The 20,712-nt window shown below is 42.2% G+C and overlaps 1 protein-coding gene across 2 annotated transcripts in view; it reads right to left on the bottom strand.

The window, feature by feature from the left end:
* UBP1 (upstream binding protein 1) overlaps positions 1-7,596 on the bottom strand; it is a 67,771-nt gene extending 60,175 nt beyond the window's left edge. The window contains exons 1-2 of one of the 2 annotated variants that reach the window (XM_068558545.1): positions 7,536-7,596; positions 6,969-7,160 (exon numbers count right to left, since the gene is read on the bottom strand). In XM_068558545.1, coding sequence (XP_068414646.1) covers positions 6,969-7,081 — 113 coding nt within the window. In that variant the 5' untranslated portion in view covers positions 7,082-7,160; positions 7,536-7,596. Of the gene's footprint in view, positions 1-6,968; positions 7,340-7,535 lie in introns of those variants that run through there. The other variant, XM_068558548.1, reaches the window with a different exon arrangement.
* Positions 7,597-20,712: the final 13,116 nt, after the last annotated feature.

Below are 20,712 nucleotides of genomic sequence, written 5' to 3'. Positions count from 1 at the left end.
TTCAGATTCCACACTGCAACTTTAAGAAACTACCACTTTTCAAGTGCTGGTATATTATCAGACGACTTTCCAAAATGATCTGAAAGGGCTATTAAAATAATCTCCCCTTTTCCAAACACATATCTACGTGAGGCTGGATTTTCTTCACGTATGTCAACCAAAACAATATATTCCGACAGCAGATAAGAGAATCCATCTGCTTTTCTACACCAAATATTAAAGAAATTTGCTTAAAGGAAAACATAGGCAGAACACTCTATGACATAAATCACAGCAAGATCCTTTTCGACCCACCTCCTAGAGAAATGGAAATAAAAACAAAAATAAACAAATCGGACCTAATGAAACTTAAAAGCTTTTGCATAGCAAAGGAAACCATAAACAATACGAAACGACAACCCTCAGAATGGGAGAAAATATTTGCAAATGAAGCAACTGACAAAGGATGTATCTCCAAAATTTACAAGCAGCTTATGCAGCTCAATATTAAAAAAAAAACAAACAACCCAATCCAAAAATGGGCAGAAGACATAAATAGACATTTCTCCAAAGAAGATAATACAGATTGCCAACAAACACACGAAAGAATGCTCAACATCATTTATCATTAGAGAAGTGCAAATCAAAACTACAATGAGGAATCACCTCACGCCAGTCAGAATAGCCATCATCAAAAAATCTACAAACAATACATGCTGGAGAGGGCGTGGAGGAAAGGAACCCTCTTGCACTGCTGGTGGGAATGTAAATTGATACAGCCACTATGGAGAACAGTATGGAGGTTCCTTAAAAAACTAAAAACAGAACTACCATACGACCCAGCAATCCCACTACTGGGCATATACCCTGAGTAAACCATAATTCAAAAAGAGACATGTATCACAATGTTCATTGCAGGTCTATTTACAATAGCCAGGACATGGAAGCAACCTAAGTGTCCATCGACAGATGAATGGATAAAGAAGATGTGGCATATATACACAATGGAATATTACTCAGCCATAAAAAGAAACGAAATTGAGTTATTTGTAGTGAGGTGGATGGACCCAGAGTCTGTCATACAGAGTGAAGTAAGTCAGAAAGAGAAAAACAAATACTGTATGCTAACACATATATATGGAATCTAAAAAAAAAATGGTTATGAAGAACCTAGGGGCAGGACGGGAATAAAGACGCAGACCTACTAGAGAATGGACTTGAGGACACGGGGAGGGGGAAGGGTAAGCTGGGACAAAGTGAGAGAGTGGCATGGACATATATACACTACCAAATGTAAAATAGATAGCTAGTGGGAAGCAGCCCCAGAGCACAGGGTGATCAGCTCAGTACTTTGTGACCACCTAGAGGAGTGGGATAGGGAGGATGGGAGAGAGGGAGATGCAAGAGGGAAGAGATATGGGGATATATGTGTATGTATAGCTGATTCACTTTGTTATACAGCAGAAACTAACACACCATTGTAAAGCAATTATACTCCAATAAAGATGTTAAAAAAAAAAAAGAAAGAAATTTGCAAGTGTAAGACAATACCACTCTTCTCACAAAGTGTTTTGTTTCCAAAAAAATTTTTTAGTAAAATATATTGGGCTTCCCTGGTGGCGCAGTGGTTGAGAGTCTGCTTGCCGGTGCAGGGGACATGGGTTCGAGCCCTGGTCTGGGAGGATCCCACATGCCACGGAGCAACTAGGCCCGTGAGCCACAATTACTGAGCCTGCGCATCTGGAGCCTGTGCTCCGCAACAGGAGAGGCCGCGATAATGAGAGGCCCGCGCACCGCGATGAAGAGTGGCCCCCACTTGCCACAACTAGAGAAAGCCCTCGCACAGAAACGAAGACCCAATACAGCCATAAATAATTAATTAATTAAAAAAATATATATATATATATATTTGTGGTAATATATAATGGTTTGTAATTATTTCAAATAAATTAATAAAATTTAAAAGTTCTTGATTATGAAGAGACTACAAAAGACACAGCATACCATTCTATTCAGGTAGACTGAGACAATGTAATCTATAAATGAATGACATCAACAGTGGTCCTACTCTACTCAAAATCATTCTGCTGGGACTTCCCTGGCGGTCCAGTGGTTAAGACTCTGCACTTCCAATGCAGGGGGCGCGGGTTCAATCCTTGGTCGGGGAACTAGGATCCCACATGCTGCACAGCGTAGCCAAAAAATTAAAAAATAAAATAAAATAAAAATGAGCCTTTAAAAATAATCATTCTGCTAAAATGACAGAGATCCTTTAAAAGCTAAATAGTGTTCATAGGTATTCTATCATTGCTTCCAAAAATTTTCTGTGTTTAAAAACAACGGTTCTGACCAGTACATAGCAGAAGTGTGGGAGTCATAAAAGAGATGGAAAGACTAAGGAATTGTTGTTGAAGAAGGTAAAGACTAAATGCAATATGGGATCCTAGATTGGAACCTGGACTAGAAAAAGGGCAATAGAGAAAAAAAACCTGTGAAATTCAAATGAATTTTGCACTTTAGGTAACAGTTCTGTACCAAGGTAGTTTTGAAGACTGTATTCTGGTTATGGAAGTAGGAGAAGCTGGGTAAAGGGTATATGTCAACTATCTACACAATCTTTTTAACTTGTAAACATAAACTCCTAACTCATAAACTCAGAAAGTTTATAAAACAAAAAGACTCTACTACCAAGGTTCAACACAGAAGAGTTTCACATCCATGTATCAGATATGTCCCAAAGCAAGCAAAATAAATATTACAGAACTTCTTTTAAATTCAGTCACAGAACTTACAGCAAAAAAAGATGAACCATCAGATGGTATTTCCACCAAAAGTAAATGTACAAGTTGTCCTAGCAAACTAACAAGTGTCACTCTGATGAAACATATCACATTTATGAGACCGTATCAATAAACTAACAAGTTTCAAACAGCCCTGATTGAAGGGCATAAACTGTACTGAATCTTACTCTTAGTGCGGGGAGGGAACACCTGATTTTAAAAATTGAACAAAATAAAATCTATGGGCAAACAACAGGATGTACATAAATTAGCTGAGTGAGTTCTTAGTCTACATAAAAATTACTTTTTGAATATAAGGTTTCAATACTCAGCAAATGTTTTTCCAAGGCAATCAAAGTATATTATTAGACTCTATCCTTTAGAGCAGGGGTCAGCAAGCTACAGCCCAAAGGCCAAACGCAGCTGGCCTGTTTTTGTACAACCAGGACCTAAGAATGGTTTTTACATTTTTCTAAAGGGTTGTAAACAAACAAAACAGAGTGACAGAGACCCTCTGGCCTACAAAGCCTTAAATATTTGCTATCTGGCCTTTTATAGAAAAGATTTGCCAGTCCCTGCTGTAAGGTAATAACCAATATGGATACTATACTCTGAAGTGAGTATCTTTTTTTATCAACAATTTATTAAATTCTTTCAAGATTAAACCCAGAAAAAGTTTTTAAAATTTGAAATGAGAAATTTTATAGAAATTATTGCCAATTCTGAAAGCAGTCTCAGGTACCACCCTAATAAATTGTTCAAATTTCACTTATCCTGAAAATTTTCTATACTTCCAAGAAATGTCACCTACTCAAGGACATTCTGCTTTAGCATGAGACCCAAAGAAAATTATAAGCTATTAATAGCTACATAATAAACCATATCCTTTGTAATCTTTTACTAACTTAACACTGATCAAAGTTGAAATTTTCCCATTACCTCAAAGGGTCTATAAACTGACATTTTAATCTTTCAGTCAATATAGAAAATCTGTCTTCACCCCAAAACAGTTTTGATTTAGCAAATTATTTGTAAACTATGAATGTACCTCTCACTTAAGAATATGTAAAGTATACCTTTTGTTTCAAAACAGATGTATACCATAGTGAAGTTTAAGAGGGCTCAGACCAATACCCTTTGTAAAGTAATAATTTAATACTAAAAAAGTTTTTATGCATAAAGAATTCACATTACTTTTATTTTTCAAATTACTTGTTAAATCCTGAAAGTTAACTTATTATAGATTATACATTTCATGTGAACACTTAAGATGGAAATAAAATTACCAGGTGGACCAAAAGACCCTCCTAGGAGAGTTTTAATGAGTTTTACTTTTTCAAGTCCTTTGGTTATCTGCTCCTTACTTCACAAAACATGAATGACCCAGATTTCAAGTTACAATGGGTTTCGGCCTTCATTCAGTGAGGGGAAACTCAGTCCTCACTTGGAATGGTGGTGCCACTGACAATCGCTTTAACAACTACAAACTTTGGTTTACACACTTACAAGAAAAGGATTGGTGTATTAGCTTTCTAGGGTCTCTTCAACCATCTCTAGACTCTTGATACTGTAACTAAGATTTTAAAAAACATTTACGACCCGCCTTATTTCAAATAGAATCTGCAGCAGCCTATGCCTCACATACAAATAGGGTACCAGAATACACACAGAAGAACACAAACAGACAATGAGAACCAGGGTGTAGAAAAAAAAGGGAAGCAAAGATTTTACCAGAAATTAGCCTCATCATATCCCAATACTATCAGCCTACATTATTTAATGCAAATATATATTTCTAAATTGTCAGACTACTGAGAGAAACCACATGTTTCTTTCATGCTATCTTCCTTCAAAGCTGAAGAAATCATTTCCTAAAGAAGTCTTTAGAAATACCTCTTGGTTTAAGCCATACAAAAAGCAAATACAGTAAGCATACTTCAATTTGGGTTTTTTTTGGCCGCACTGCGTGGCAGGTGGGATCTTAGTTCCCCTACCACTCCGCAGTGGAAGCGTGGAGTCTTAACCACTGGACCTCCAGGGAAGTCCCTCAAGCATACTTCACTTTGAAAGAAAAATGGAAAGCTGCCTCCAGAGCAAATTTTTATCAAGAAGTCACTTTTCCGATAATTTCAAATTTAGCGCCTCAAGTTTATTTCTTGAATTTGAGAGGACAAATGAAATAGACAAGAATCATGAGCCTTACTTCCCTGGAGCTCAGGAATGTCCCGCTTCCCCGATGCCTGAGGAAAGGAGGCCATTGCCCTTGCAGAGACAAGAGGCTGGGAGGGCACTCCCCAGCTCCAGGGCCGGGCTGGGAAGCGTAAGGGCCATCAAAGGAGGACTGCAACAGCCTAAAGCCTTCTTCAGACCTGCTCCAGATCAAGGCAATCTTGGAGTTTTCCTAAATTTGTATTTCAAATAATGGGCCTTGAATTTGCAAGAGGCAAGTACTCTCCTGGCTCCTCTTGAGGACCCAATTAAGTACAAAAAACTAAATAAGCTCCTTAAAAATGGTATGTGCCTTCAAAGATACTAGAAAATTCAGATTAAATGACACATACCATATAACCAATAACCAAAAACAATCAATGGAAAAAGTCCCCATGGAAAGTGTTGTAAAAAGACACAGAATTACAAAGATGTCAGAAAATACCTTTAAGGACAAGGTAATGAAAAGGTTTAATATCAAGATTTTCCTTCTAGACCATAAACAAAAGTTCACTAGTTGGCTGAATCACTGAAACAAACAGAACTCGAGAAAAAAAAGTGAAAGCTCAGAATAACCCTCAGTAAGCAAAGCTCTCAGCAGCAAACCTTCATTTAACCATAATTGAGAAGAAACACTGAATCTGCCTCACCTGCCCTCTTCTGCCTTCACTGCAAGTCCAGGGTCTCAAGGAGCAGCATGGCCCTCGAGGCCCACACATGTTTTCACTGTGAATCAGTGCCTCTTGTACTGCCAACTGGGGTGACCTTATGACTTTCAGTAGCTCAATTTCCTCAACACTAAGACAGTTGTTCTAGAAAATAAGCCACCTCATCCAGAGCCCTCAAGTTGCACAGCTGCAGAGAGAGGAAGTGCCAAGTTCAGGCAGACCAGCACAGACCCAATCAGGGTCAGAGACTGGCGACCTGAGGCTTTCATCCATGTGCTTCCACACCCTAAGAAACATCTCTACTTTTCAGCTCAGAGTTTCCGTTTAAGATTTAAAAGCCAAATTATTTCAGGGAGTAGCCCCTACCATCCAAGGCCTGCTCTGACCCAGAAGTCGTTCTTCTTCAGGACTTTAATGCTCCCTGTCCTCCCCCAGAGCTGCAGTGAGAGGTATGAAAGCTACTGGGAAACTGGACAGCACGTCAAAGACATCAGTCATTACTTTAAAGAGTCTCTTCGCAAAATCTCATTTAATTCGCATTAAGGAAAAACTGCCAAACCACTGAATTTTACACTTTAATCGGGTGAACGTATACTAAGTAAACTATATTTCCATAAAACTGCTAAAAAAAAAAATACAGAGCTGCCAAACTGATAGCAAAAACCCAGTGTTCTTCAGGATAAAGGCGAGAGACTAAGCTCAGATCTGTTTCAACCTATCAAAATTAAACAAAATGAATGGCTGCTTGTACAGACAGCTGAGACTAAACAAACTCTTGTTCGTGGTGCAATCAGTGCATCTTAAAGCCTTCTTCAAAAGTAAACAGCCTCAGAGGGTAGTCCCCCCAGTGGAAAACTTCACTTTGAGACAATTAAAAAACCCAAGTTAATGTGCTTTTCTCCCCCTGTGGCTACTTTCACTTATGATATAATTACTATTGGAATATCAAGTGATTAAAATTTGCAACCAATAAAGACTACAAGGTAGAACAGAGTAGGAACTGATGCCAAAACCCTGGAGAGTGTTTTCCCAACACGAGTCTTAGCATTTCGTACACTGTATTCCAGCTCTAAGTGGCTTGTAAATCACTTGCAAGGCAAGGAAGTCCCTTCCCCCAACTCAAGCCATCCTAACAGCGGGGCGTATTTTACAGCAAAAATGCAGCCCTCAGGGGCGGTCCCCGGGCCAAAGCCTGCGGGGCCGCTCTCCGTCGCCCGCCCCCGCCGTGGGCAGAGGCCTGCGGGGCTCCATGGCGCGGTCAGAGGCCCAGGGTCGTGCAGGCCTTTCCCAAGGAGACAGAGGCTTCCGCCCGCCCGCGCCCGGGCACTGGTACCTCATGCTGTAGGCGCCGGCGCCCAGCTCCTGCCCGATGCCCGAGAGGCTGGCGTCGAAGTCGTGCACCAGCCCGGACTCGATCACCTCGTCCATCTTGAGCACCCAGGCCATCTTCCGGCCTCGCCGCCGCCCGGCGCGCAGCGCGGCCTCCGCGAGCGGGGCGAAGAGGCCGGAGCTCCGCGGGCGCGTCCTGGGGGAGGGCGCGGGTAAAGCCTCCGGCGGCACGGCGAGTGGTCACCAGCGGCAGCCCGGGCGGCGGCCGGGATGAGAACAGCCGGGGCCCCGCGGGCAGGGCACGGCGAACCCGGCGAGCAGCTGCAGCGGGAGCGGCCGGGCCGCGGGCAGCGCCTCCCTCCCGCGGACGCCGGCCCCGCGCCTCATGCCGCCGCCGCCGCCCACCCCCTGCGCCGCTAGCGCTGCCGCCGCCGCCGCCCGCCCCGCCCCGAGGCCCCCGGCCGCATCCTCCCCGGGACCGCGCGGGGGCGGGAGCTCAGCCCGCCCGTCACCCGATCCCCGGCCCGCGGCCCGCCCGCCCCGGCTCTAGCGCCCCGCCGCCCCGGCCAACCCAGCCGACGCCGTCCCGCCGGCCCGGACGCTGGCTTCGCTACGCCTCCGGCTCCAGCTCGCTCTCCGCTTCCGCCTCCTCCAGCCCCGCCCCGGCCGCGGCCCCGCCCCCGCGCTCGCACCGGGCCAAGCCCCCCCCCCTCACGGCCCCGAGCTTCGCTGCACTCCCGACGCTTCACGTTGAAGCAACTGTAGGGCAGTGCAGCGCGCCCCGCCCACGCGGCAGGTTCCCAGCCGCTGCGGCCTGGCGGCCTCCCTACACACCAGCCCGGGAAGAGGCGGTGCCAAAGGGCCGCCAGTTTCCGCCCATCCAGAAAGGCTTGCTGATTGACAGGCGATCTGAACAATAACGGCAAGTGCTTGGTCGAGGCTCCCGTGGGTCTCTGTGCCCCTGTGCTAAACAACCAGTCAAGATCTTCTTCCTTTTGGGCGGGCTCGAGGAGTGAATTTGCTGCCAAAAGAAAGAGTTCATTGGACCGCACTGGAGGAAGCCGCCCTAAACGCCACTTCTGGAGGTGTTTTGGTCCTGTGTGGTCTTTGTGGGTACTTTCTGGGTTTTGCCCACACTACAGATGGAGAGAGCGGTTGTGTTAGCCAATAGGCTCACACCCTGTCTGGAGGCTGAAAGGCCCATTGGGCAGAAAGTCTTGATTGACGTGAGTGCAAGCCAATCAACACTCCCGAGGTAGGGCTCCGGAAAGTTCCCTCAACTGCTAATTCCCGTGAGTAGTTTGGCGAGCTTGAACTAAAGGAGGGGTTGGGTCGCAGGAACAGATGGCAACTACGCTGTTGTTATTGTTCATGCTTCTGGGGTTCACTGGGCTTAGAGGATTCCCATCCAGGGTGTCTCCTATGAGTGCAGCTAAAGTCATATCAAGGGCTCCCATACTCATGTCTGATGCTTGATACTGGCTGTGGACCGGGACCCCAGTTGGGCCTGCTGGAATGCCTACACGTGGCCTTTCCGTGTGGTCTTGATTTCCTCACAGCGTGGCATACGGGTTCCAAAAGCTAGTGTCCCAAAAGACAGGAAGTAGCAGTTGCTGGGTTTTTAGGACAAAGTTTCTTTGCTTGACCAAACTTTAGTCAAGCTCCTGACCTCCTGTCCCATCTGTAAAGTTCAGGTTTAGCAAGAACGCCACTAAGTCATTCTAGGAACCCTCTAGTTCCGTATCTGATTAGGTTTCTTAGCCTCCATCATCACCTAGGTCAGAGGTCCCCAACCTCTGGGCCGAAGACCGGTACCTCTTAGGAACCAGGCCGCACAGCAGGAGGTGAGCAGCAGGCAAGCAAGCAAAGCGTCATCTGCTGCTCCCCATCGCTCGCATTACCGCCTGAACTTTCCCCCCCATTGCTTGCATTACTGCCTGAACCATCCCCCGGGCTGTGGAAAAATTGTCTTCCACGAAACCGGTCCCTGGGGCCCTGGTCAGGTTGCGGACCGCTGACCTAGGTAATATCTGATCACCCTGGCCTACCTTCAACAAGAATCCTGTTAGATAGGTTTAACCAGAAACTCCCTTACCTTTGATGTTTCCTCTTAGTGAATTTCCATCCGCTAACCCCTACCCTGCTACTTGGCTCTAAATTCACAATTACCATGCTGTATTTGAGGTTGAGCCCAGTCTCCTCCACTGCAAAATCCCATTGCAGTCGTCCCTGTACCAGTCACCGTCCTGAATAAAATCTGCTTACCATCTTTAACAGCTATCTTTTTTTTTTTTTAAACTCGTAAGGCCTGGGACCAGAAACTGATACAGAATCTTTATTCTGCACTGTATTCTATTAGTCAAGCGGCCACAGAATCAGATTGATGGGAGGAGAGTTAAATAATTTGGGGCCCATGTTTTAAAACTTCCAGAATCCACCCTCTGGCCACAAATGTTTTACATTCTTTTTACATGCAGCATACACTCATCCCCTCCCCAGACCCCTGTAAAGTTCTCATTCCAATACAGCATTAAGGTCCAGAATCTTGTGAGGTCCTGGAGCAAATGAGCCCTTGGATGCAGTTCCTTGGGTGTAACTCAAGTGGTTCCTCTCCATATGAAGGTCTGTGAATTAAAAAGACAGGAGCTCTGCACTAACCACTACCACATACATCACGTGCAATGAGAGAGGCATGGGAAACTGTGCCTCTATAGGCATTTCCCTTCAAAGAGGAGAGCAATGAAAGGCACATAGTAGTCACTAGTAGTCACTAGTCCACAGAAATTCCTGAAATCTAAATGTTGCCGGTTCCTTGATTAGGACTCTGTCAACTTCCTGAGAGTACTCAGTGGCTCTTTTCTCCATCCACTGGGCTCTTGGCTCCACCCTCTGAGTTATCCTTCCAGTTCCATAAAAGGTACCCATGTTTACAGTTAAATCATTTTCTCAGCTGCTAGGAAGCAGTTGTGCTCCATAGTTGTGCAGGGGTCTAAAGACCTCTCTTCACGTTGTACTGTCACTGTCCCTTTCAGTCCAAGCTGATACAAAATCAATTTTAAACTTTGTGGGTCATGTGAATCAATTTATAATCTAGTCCAATAAGCAAAAACTTGACCAACACACAAGGGGGGGGGGTGTTGCAGCTTAACTGTATTGTTCTGGTTCAGAGTTTCTCATAAAGTCACAGTCATGATATCAGCTGGGGCTTCAGTTGTGAAGGCTTAATTGGGGCAGGAGGATCCACTTCCAAGCTCACTTGCATGACTGTTGGCCAGAAGCCTCAGTGCCTCAACATTTGGGACCACAAGCCTGCTTGAGTGTCCTCAGAACTTGGCACTGGGGACTTCCCTGGTGGCACAGAGGTTAAGAATCTGCCTGCCAATGCAGGGGACACGGGTTTGAGCCTTGGTCCAGGAAGATCCCACATGCCACGGAGCAACTAAGCCTATGCGCCACAACTACTGAGCCTGTGCTCTAGAGCCTGCGAGCCACAGCTACTGAGCCTGCTCACCTAGAGCCCGTGCTCTGCAATAAGAGAAGCTACCGCAATGAGAAGCCCGCACACCGCAACGAAGAGTAGCCCCCACTCGCCGCAACTAAAGACCCAACACAGCCAAAAAATAAAATAAAAAAAAAAACATGGCACTGGCACAGAGTAAGTAAACCATGAGAGAGGAAGGAAGCTGCAGTGCCTTTTATGACCTGGTCTCCAAAGTCACACACCATCCTTTTCACTTTATTTCTGTTCCATAGAAGTAAGTCATTCAATCCAGCCCTCATTCAAAAAGATGAGTCCATCTTTTGAAGGGATGAATGTCAAGGAACTTGTGAACATATTTTTAACCAGAACAGCCACATTCATCATTATCACTTAATAGGTTTTTTGGTTGGTTTTTTTTTTTTTTTTTGGCTGCGCCACATGGCTTGTGGGATCTTAGTTCCCCAACCAGGGATTGAACCTGTGCCCTTTGCAGTGGAAGCACGGAGTCCTACCCACTGGACCGCTAGGGAATTTCCACTTAATAGGTTTTTGAAGGCACTAAAACAGCAGAATTAGATCAGAAAAAGAAATTTGAGGTATAGAAATGGAAAGAAGGAGATTAAGATTATCACTGTTTGTAGACTATATGCTCATATATGTGGAAATCTCATGGGAAACAAGTAAAAATTTAATAACACAGTGGCATATGCCATGAATATTCATAAATCAATAGCTTTATGTAAACAAACAAGTTTGAAAATATAATAGAAGGAAAGGATCAATTTACAGTATAATTTTAATCTTTTTTTTTTTTTTTTTTGGCCGTGCTGCATGGCATGCGGGATCTTAGTTCCCCGACCAGGGATCGAACCCATGCACCTGCATTGGAAGTGTAGAGTCTTAACCACTGGACTGCCAGGGAAGTCCCTACAATGTAATTTTAAAAGATAAAATACCTAGGAACTAACCTAATAAGTGTAAAGAACTATGTGAGCAAAATTTTTTAATTCTCAAAATAAACACAAGTGTACATTGAAAACAAAAAATACTACATCCAGGGACTTCCCTGGTGGTGCAGTGGTTAAGAATCTGCCTGCCAGTGCAGGGGACATGGGTTCGATCCCTGGTCCGGGAAGATCCCACATGCCGCGGAGCAGCTAAACCTGTGTGCCACAACTACTGAGCCTGCGCTATAGAGCCCACGAGCCACGACTGCTAAGCCCATGGGCCACAACTACTGAAGCCTTCATGCCCTAGAGCCTGTGTGCTGCAACTACTGAGCCCACACGCCGCAGCTACTGAAGCCCTCACACCTAGAGCCCGTGCTCCGCAACAAGAGAAGCCACCGCGGTGAGAAGCCTGCACACCACAATGAAGAGTAGCCCCTGATCACTACCACAACTAGAGAAAGCCTGCGCACAGCAACGAAGACCCAACGCAGCCAAAAAAAAATACTACATTCAGTTTTATAATGGTAGTTCTCCTTAAGCTAACCAGTAAATTTAATATGATTCCAGTAAAAATAGTAACAGAATTTTTTAACTGGACAAGCTGATTCTAAGATTAATATGGAAAAATAAATGAGCAAAAACAGTCCAAAAAATTTGAAAAAGTCAAAAGATGTTAGGACATTATAAAACCTAAACATGTAAAGAGTGTGCATTGGTAAATGAATAGACAGATGAGCAAGGGAAGAGAATGAAAAATCAATATGCATATGGAAATTTATGCAGTAAAAAGTGGCATCTCAAATCGTGGAGGAAAATGGGATATTCAGTAAGTGATTTGGGAATCAACATTAACCATCTGAAAGACATACCAGAATAAACTCCAAGTGACTTGAAGTTTTTTGTTTTTCCAAAAAGGTTTGAAAGGATAGAAGCAAAATCATAAAACACTAAAGAAAATATGAGAACATAATTTTAGAGGGGGAACGTAATTTCCTTCAGAGATGAAAAGGCTTTTTTAATTATGACACAAAATCTAGAAATCTTAAGAGGCTGATAACATTTGAAAACATAAAAATAGCACTTTTCTTCCTAGTAAACACCACCATAAGCAAAATGAAAAGAGAACAGAAAAAAACTATTTAGAACTTAGATCATGGACCAAAGTTTTATTTCCCTAATATATAAAGTTCCTATAAATAGATTAAACAAAGTACCGTGAAAACAGTGTTTGTACACTTCAACTCCAAAAAATACACAAATTGGAGCACATCTTTGAGATATACCCACACAGAAACTTTCATTGAAAAGAGCAACTAAATTGAGGGGCTACCTCTTGCAGGACAACCTGAAACCTCACTACTAGAATGTTATGTTGCCAGTAATGGTGAAGATTAGCCACATCTGAAGAACACTGTGTTCTTGCTGTTCTGCAAAACTGTGAGAGCAGCTCTTACAGCTCTCAACAGAAAAGCTGCTATTGCCATGGTCAGTGATCCCATACCTACTGTTTCCTCTCAGATGTGACCCTGGAGATCAGCCAATGAACGACTGTTCTTCTTACAGAGGCTTCATCCAATCAGTACTCAGTAACAGCTAATGACCAGGAAGACAGCTGGTAAACAGGAAGGACGAGCTCCTGATGGAGAAAATCGGGTCTGCGAAATGTTCACATTTGAGCGCCAGATTAAAAAGTGCTACCTCCTTGGACTTCTGCACAGCAAGAAGTCCTCGAGAAGAATCAGTGATAAATAGCATGATTTTCAAATGCTGACAAGTTAGCAAAGACAGTTTCTGTGTGAGGGTTCTTGGGCTTTGCTTAACCATTTCAAAATATGCATCCTTTCAGATTCTTTGTTAAGAGGTTCATGGTGCTAGTATCTATTGTGTTCCCTCAAAATGCAAGGTGATGGGAGGTGATTAGATCATGAGGGCAGAGCCCTCGTGAATGGGATAAGTGCTCTCATAAAAAGAGACTCCACAGAGTTCTCTAGCCCCTTGTGCCATGTGAGGACACAATGAGAAGTCTGCAGCCCAGAAGAGAGCCCTCTCCTATCTATGCTGGCCCCCTGATCTCAGACTTCCGGCCTCCAGAATTGTGAGAAATAAATTCCGTTGTATATAAGCCACCCTGTCTGTGGTATTTTGTTATAGCAGCCTGAAGAGATTAAGACAGTGGGGTGCTGGGTGTACCTTTGGGACACACTGAGGTTTTGGAAAAGCCAGTGCAAAGTACCCAGTGAGCTGGAGTGTCAGTTAGGTTTTGCTGTGCAACCAGCCATTTCAGAAGTTAGTGACTTAAAACAACCAGCATTTACTTAGCTCATGCTTCTGTAGGTCAGAAATTTAGCTGGGCTCAGTTGGGCAGCTATTGTGAGCTCAGTGAGGCTTCCTCGTGTTGCTGCAATGAGCTGTGGGATGGCCTTGCTGATCTTGGCCGGCTCTCGCCGACATCTGGGGTTTGTCTGCATGGTATGGCCTCCCATCCTCCTGCAGACTAGCCCTGCCTTATGCTCATGGCGGTTGAATGGGTTACAAGAGACAACAGGACAGTGTAAGGCCTTCATCGGCCCAGAACGGGAGCACCGTCACTTCTGCTGAAATCTCTTGGCCAAAGCAAGTCATAAGACCAGCCCACGCCCAAGGGATGGGGAAACAGACTCTGCCTCTTAACATGAGGAGATGCAAAATCACAACAATTATGAGGTTATAAATGCTGACAGGGAGCAAAGATGATTTTTGTCTGCTGGTTCTTAAAATGCTTCAACATAATAAAATGCATGTTTTTTCAGATTCTCTGTTAAGAGAAATAGGGGCGGGATTGGGAAATTGTGGCCATTTTTGTAAAAAAACATGCCACAACCAGTTAGGTAGGAAAATGTTTGAAATACTGCAAGTCAGCTGGATATAAAACTAGCAAAATTTGTTCCTGGAACAGTTAACAAATATGCTCATTCTGAGGTTGATGGATAACACTATCATTAGGTGGGATTTGATCAAAGTCCCTTTGCCTTTAAAATGAGAATGTACCTTCCTGGTTCTGTATGTGCATAGGAAGAATGCCCCTCAACCAGATTTTGAGAACTGGGACCATGTCACAAAGAATATGAACATCATGTGGAATACGTAACCACAAGTAAAGGCCAGGTACTCTTTTCAATGTGAGACACTGGTTAGACTCCATAGCTAGCTCTGGATTTGAATTCCAGCTCTGCCAATTATTACTGTGTGATCTAGGGCTAGTTACATAACCTCCCTTTACCTCAGCTTCCTCATCTGTAAGATGGAGATAATAGTATATCTCCCTCATGGAGCTGTTATGAGGATTAAATAAATTAATACATTGATTGAGCTTGAAACTCTGCCCGGTTCCCAGTAATCTCTGAAGAGCTTTTAGTCTTGGACCTATCCCATCAACAAGAATGACCTCACTACTATAGCCTGGATAAGCAGGCAACTCAAGCATAGACATCGCTCATGGTGTCTTTGACTATGTCATAAAAACCAACAAAGGATGAAATGCTATTTGACTGTATGTGAATGTGAACAGTCTTCAGTTTATCGTCGTTTCACTGAGGCACCCCAGCCACTTGGCAGTTGCTTGAATATTTTACTCAGTTATGACTGACTGAAAAAGTTTGACTCTGGAGAATTGTGGAACTGGTAATTCATATGCTTCCAAATGCCCTTCATCTTGAGAAGAACAGAACAGGTAATTTTTTTCTCTCCTAGGCAAATTTAATGTAATATTATGCTTCTCCAAAAACTCAAGCCTTTCATATTTTTTTCTCCAACTATGTATTTTAAAATTTAAAAAACTTACAGAAAAGCTGAAAGAACAGAAAAATGATCACCTGTATATTCTTTAGTCATATATTTGACTCTTGTTAATATTTTGTTTTTTCTCTCTTTACCTACTTATTATTGCTTAACCATGTGAAATTAAGTTGCATATTTCTTGACAATGACAATTAAGTTGCAGTATTTCATATGTAAATACTTCAAAATGTATTCTAAGAGCAAAGAAATTCTCCAACAGAATTGTAATATCATTATCACATCCAAAAAATTTTAAACTTCAATTGAGTTATTTAATTTCTATTATTATATATCATTAAATATATCTATTAACATTCATTTCCAAATCTTTCCATTTGTTCCTAAATTGTTTATTATAGTTTTTTCTTTAATCCAGAATTCAATCAAGGCTCACAATTACATTTGTTTTTTCAGTCTCTTTAGTCTCCTTCAAAGCAGTTTTCCCCACTGCCCACCTGTGTTTTTTAAAAAATTTTTATTGGAGTATAGTTGCTTTACAATGTTGTGTTAGTTTCTGTTGTACAGCAAAGTGAATCAGCTATACATATACATATATCCCCTCCTTTTGGATTTCCTTCCCATTTAGGTCACCACAGAGCAATGAGTAGAGTTCCTTGTGCTATACAGTAGGTCCTCATTAGTTATCTGTCTTATACATAGTAGTGTAAATATGTCATTCCCAATCTCCCAATTCCTCCCACCCCCCCTTTCCCCCATTGGTGTCCGTATGTTTGTTCTCTACGTCTATGCCTCTATGTTTTTTCTTTTTTTAAAAAAATAAATTTATTTATTTTATTTTTGGCTGCGTTGGGTCTTTGTTGCTGCGCGCAGGCTTTCTCTAGTTGTGGCGAGCGGGGGCTACCCTTCGTTGCAGTGCATGGGCTTCTCATTGTGGTGGCTTCTCTTGTTGCAGAGCATGGGCTCTAGGTGCATGGGCTTCAGTAGTTGTGGCACGAGGGCTCAGTAGTTGTGGCTCGTGGGTTCTAGAGCGCAGGCTCAGTAGTTGTGGTACATGGGCTTAGTTGCTCCGCAGCATGTGGGATCTTCCCGGACCAGGGCTTGAACCCGTGTCCCCTGCATTGGCAGGCGGATTCTTAACCACTGTGCCACCAGGGAAGTCCTATTTTTTTTTAAGAGACTTATTTTTTATAACTGTTTTTTAGATTAATAGAAATATTGAGATGATAGTACAGAGAGTTCTCATATAACCTACACCCAATTTCCTTTTTATTAACATTTTTTATTAGTAATGTTCCATTTGCAATTAATGATCCGGTATTGATTTATTACTATTATCATTTTCATTAAAGTTCATAGTGTGCTCAGATTTCCTTAATTTTTACCTAATGTCTTTTTCTGTGCCAGGATCCCATCCATGATGCTGCATTACATTTAGTTTTCACATCTCTTTTGGTTCCTCTGGGCTGTGACAGGTTCTCCGACTATCCTTGTTTTTGATGACCTTCACAGTTTTGAGGAATACTGGTCAAGTATTTTTTAGACTGCCCCTTTATTGGATTTGTCTGATTTTCTCCACATGATTGGACTAATGTTACAGGTTTTGAAGAGGAAAACCACAGGGGTAAAGTGCCACTCCATCACATATATGAAGGGTCTACAGTATCAGCATGATTTATCAATGTTGATAGTCGACCTTGATAACTTGGCTGAGGTCGTGTTTGTCAGGTTTCTCCACTTTTATTTCTGATATTGGTAGTTTTTGTCTTCTCTCTCTTTTTTTCCTTGGTTAGCTTGGCTAGAGGTTTGACCTTTTCAAAGAGCCAACTTTTGGATTTTTAAAAATTTTCTCTGTTTTCCTGTTTTCAGTTTCATTGATTTCTTTATGACTCTACTATAGTCTTGCTTTATATATTGTTCTCAAGAAGACTAATGCCCTCCTGCTTTTCTTTTATCTATAAATCATTGATCTGTTTGCTTTCAGGCCCCAAGGAGTTTTCCCCATTACTTTTATTTTTATTTTTATTTTTATTATTATTACTTGGCTGTACTGGGTCTTTGTTGCCGCGCACGGGCTTTCTCTAGTTGCGGCGAGTGGGGGCTACTCTTCGTTATGGTGCGTGGGCTTCTCATTGCGGTGGCTTCTCTTGTTGCAGAGCACAGGCTCTAGGCGCATGGGCTTCAGTAGTTGTGGCGCACAGGCTCTAGGGCACGCAGGCTTCAGTATTTGTGGAACGCGGGCTCTAGAGCACAGGCTCGGTAGTTGTGGCACACGGGCTTAGTTGCTCTGCGGCATATGGTATCTTCCTAGACCAGGGATCGAACCCATGTCCCCTGCATTGGCAGGTGGATTCTTAACCACTGCACCACCAGGGAAGTCCTCCCCCATTACTTTTAAAGTCTAATAGTTTTACTAGGACATGTCTAAGAATTGATCATTTCAGAATAATTTTTCCAGGAACAGGGTGGGCCTTTTCAATATGTTGATTCAGATCTTTTTTTCTTTCTGGAAGATATTTTTGGGTTTTGGTTTTAAATATTTATTCTATTTGCTTGTTTTGTTTTCTTTTTTAGAAGCTCCGATTGTATGGATGTTAGATTATCTTTGCCTATCTTCTATCACTATGACTTTTTCTCTGATCATTTTTACCTCTGTCCTTATTTCAGTTCATTCTCTTGGTTGTCTTTATTTATCTCCTCAATATCTCTCATTATGTTTTTCAGTCAAATCTCCTTCCTTGGAAATTTTAATTTAGTCTTCTTTTCTGAGTTGCTTTGAAATTTTTATTAAATTTCTCTTGTATGTTCTGTCAACCCTTTTCATACCTTCCTGTTTTACATCCATTTGTATTCTGAGTTTTTAAATTTTTGGCTTTAGGTGTTCTTTATATCTGTAAATTCTTCTCTTTTATTTTTAGTGAAAAAAAAGATTCATTTGGGAGTATTGTGAATAGTCTAATGGGAATTGAAAAGCACTTACTCATAAAAGGATACATAAACCTATAAAGTCACAACAGTATTCCTTTGCCTCAACCTTTGTAATACACTAAACACAGGTAGCATGTTTCAGGCATGGGCATCACTAGATGCAGCCCCAGGTTCTCACTGAGTGAATAAGTAAGAGCTGAAGGTATAGATCCTCTTTCTTTATCTATTTACATTCATGCTTCAGATTACAAAAACCTTAAACTTAAGGCTCTCATGATACTATGGTGATGAGCTGATGAAAGTGGTTCTTAAGAAGTTCAAGACTCCCATTTTGAAGCAGGAAAGATGACCTTGGAAAATTGTTCATTATATTCAGGAACAACAACATTCCTTTTCTCTCAACATAGCTACTATTAGATTCACATAGCTGCTGTGACAAATTACCACAAACCAGGTGGCTTAAAATAACACAAATGTATTCTCTTAAATTCTGGGGCCCAGAAGTCTGAAATCATTGTCCCTGGGTTAAATTTAGCTACTGTTTCAGATGGCTCTTTGCTGAAGCAAAGCAATACCACCATAGTTGTACAGGCAGTTACTAACCTGCAAATTCCTCTTTCTGTTTCCCAATCACCAGAATACCAGAAGCAGTTTGCTTTCTTCCGGCAGGGACAACAGTATATGTCCACTTTTCTTAGAGGTACATCAACTCTTGGGTTCAGTGTCCCTGTTTAGTTTGCAGGAACTATGATCACTCCATCATTCAACAGGTCTACATTTATTTACAACAGTGATGAAGTCATCCTGGTTAAAACAGCAAGCAGGTGCCTTGTAGACAAATGTTTGGCAAAGCATGGTTGATAAATATCCATAAAAAGCAGGTTAAATGTGCAGTATTATTAGATTAAATAGCACTCAACTCTTGTAATTTACAAGAGATTGCGACTCTGGAAAGCAGTGTATAAGCTGCAGCTTCTCAGGTAATCCATGATGAACTCAGCTCATGGGCAATTAGATCTTGAAGCAAAGATAGAATTATTTTCAACTCAGGGTTTCACAAGGAGTCACACATTGTGGAGATATTTTCCATACATCTCCTTGGACTGGGGGTGTATTTTTGGAAAGATACTTTTATGTTAGAAGGATTGAAGAACAGAATCTCAGTATTTAAGTGTCCCAGAACTGGGCAGCTGGGCACTGATAGGCACAGATATGAAAGAAAAATCTCAGACAAGTTAGATTATGAGCACTTGTCATAATCTTATCTCGCATTTGATATCAAGGGAATCAGAAAAAAACTCTGGCTTCTCAGACATTCTTAAAGGGGGATTCTCTTGGAATAAAGAAGAATTTTATAGAGGGACGGCAAGCTGTTGCACTATTTTTAGTCACATTGTAGCCTTTTAATAAATTGGCAAGTTAAATTTGAGTCATCATGACCTAGGGCCATTTTCCAGAAATATTGAATAATGTAGTGCTGCCTGTCTTGAATGTGGGGTATTTTTCCTTCTCTGTTCTTCCTTTTAGCCAAAACACTCTATAGGGCTGTCTTGGCCACGTAAAAATTACCCTTATGGATTTTTTGTGCTAGGATAATTAATTGAGATTGTTGATGGGTCAGTTTTGTTTGTTTTGCTTTTGCTTTTGCTTTTTACAATTTCATAGGATGTGGATATCAGAAAAAGGCTAATTAACAATAATTATTAACACAGCTATATTGTAATATTTTTGCTTCTAGTACCCTGATGAGAGATAGGTAATTCACCACTACCCATGAGTGTGTGTGTGCATATAAAATTATATATAACATATACACATACACAATGTGCATGTGTATATGTGTATATATATGTATATACATATATATGTGTGTGTGTGTGTGTGTGTGTATATACATATATATATATATATATATTCATTCTAATCTCAGGCCACTTCTTTCCCCACAAAGTGGATGAGTCTGAAGCTCTCCCCCACAGGGAGGATTTCCTTTCACTACTACCTTTCAAGGCCGCTCCTGAGTGAGTGCCATATGCACCACATACTAAGATGAACCATCCATACACTAAACCCAGGCATTTCCCTGTTCCTACAGCAGGATGCACAGGACCTCAGCATGGCTGAAGGCATGTGCTGACCAGAAAGGGGCTGACAGCTGGGGACTGTGTGCTGACCACACTCCCTGCCTTGGAACAGTAAGTCCTTCCATCTTCTTTCATCCTAACTTCTCTCCTATTTAAAACAAAAACTGCAATGAAAACTGGAGTAGAGATATTGGGAAAGAAAGAGGAGAAGAAGAATCTAAATGCTAAAAAACTGTACTATTCTATTTTACTAGTATATGTTTTTCTGTATCTATGAATACTTTCTTTAATATGTACTGTATGCTTTCTTTCCAGAAAAGCATGGACAAATGAAATACTCAAAATAAGTTGCCTTACATAAAGTGCTAACCACAAAAGTAAATACAGGGACTTCCCTAGTGGTCCAGTGGTTAAGAATCCGCCTTCCAATGCAGGGGACTCAGGTTCAATCCCTGGTCGGGGAACTAACAGCCCACATGCCATGGGGCAACTAAGCCCACGTGCTGTAATTACTGAGCCCATGCGCTGCAA

Source organism: Eschrichtius robustus, chromosome 12, assembly GCF_028021215.1.
Source record: "Eschrichtius robustus isolate mEscRob2 chromosome 12, mEscRob2.pri, whole genome shotgun sequence".
Taxonomy (NCBI): Eukaryota; Metazoa; Chordata; class Mammalia; order Artiodactyla; family Eschrichtiidae; genus Eschrichtius; species Eschrichtius robustus.
Note: the sequence above shows the minus strand (reverse complement) of the source record. Positions and strands in the feature narration are given on the sequence as shown.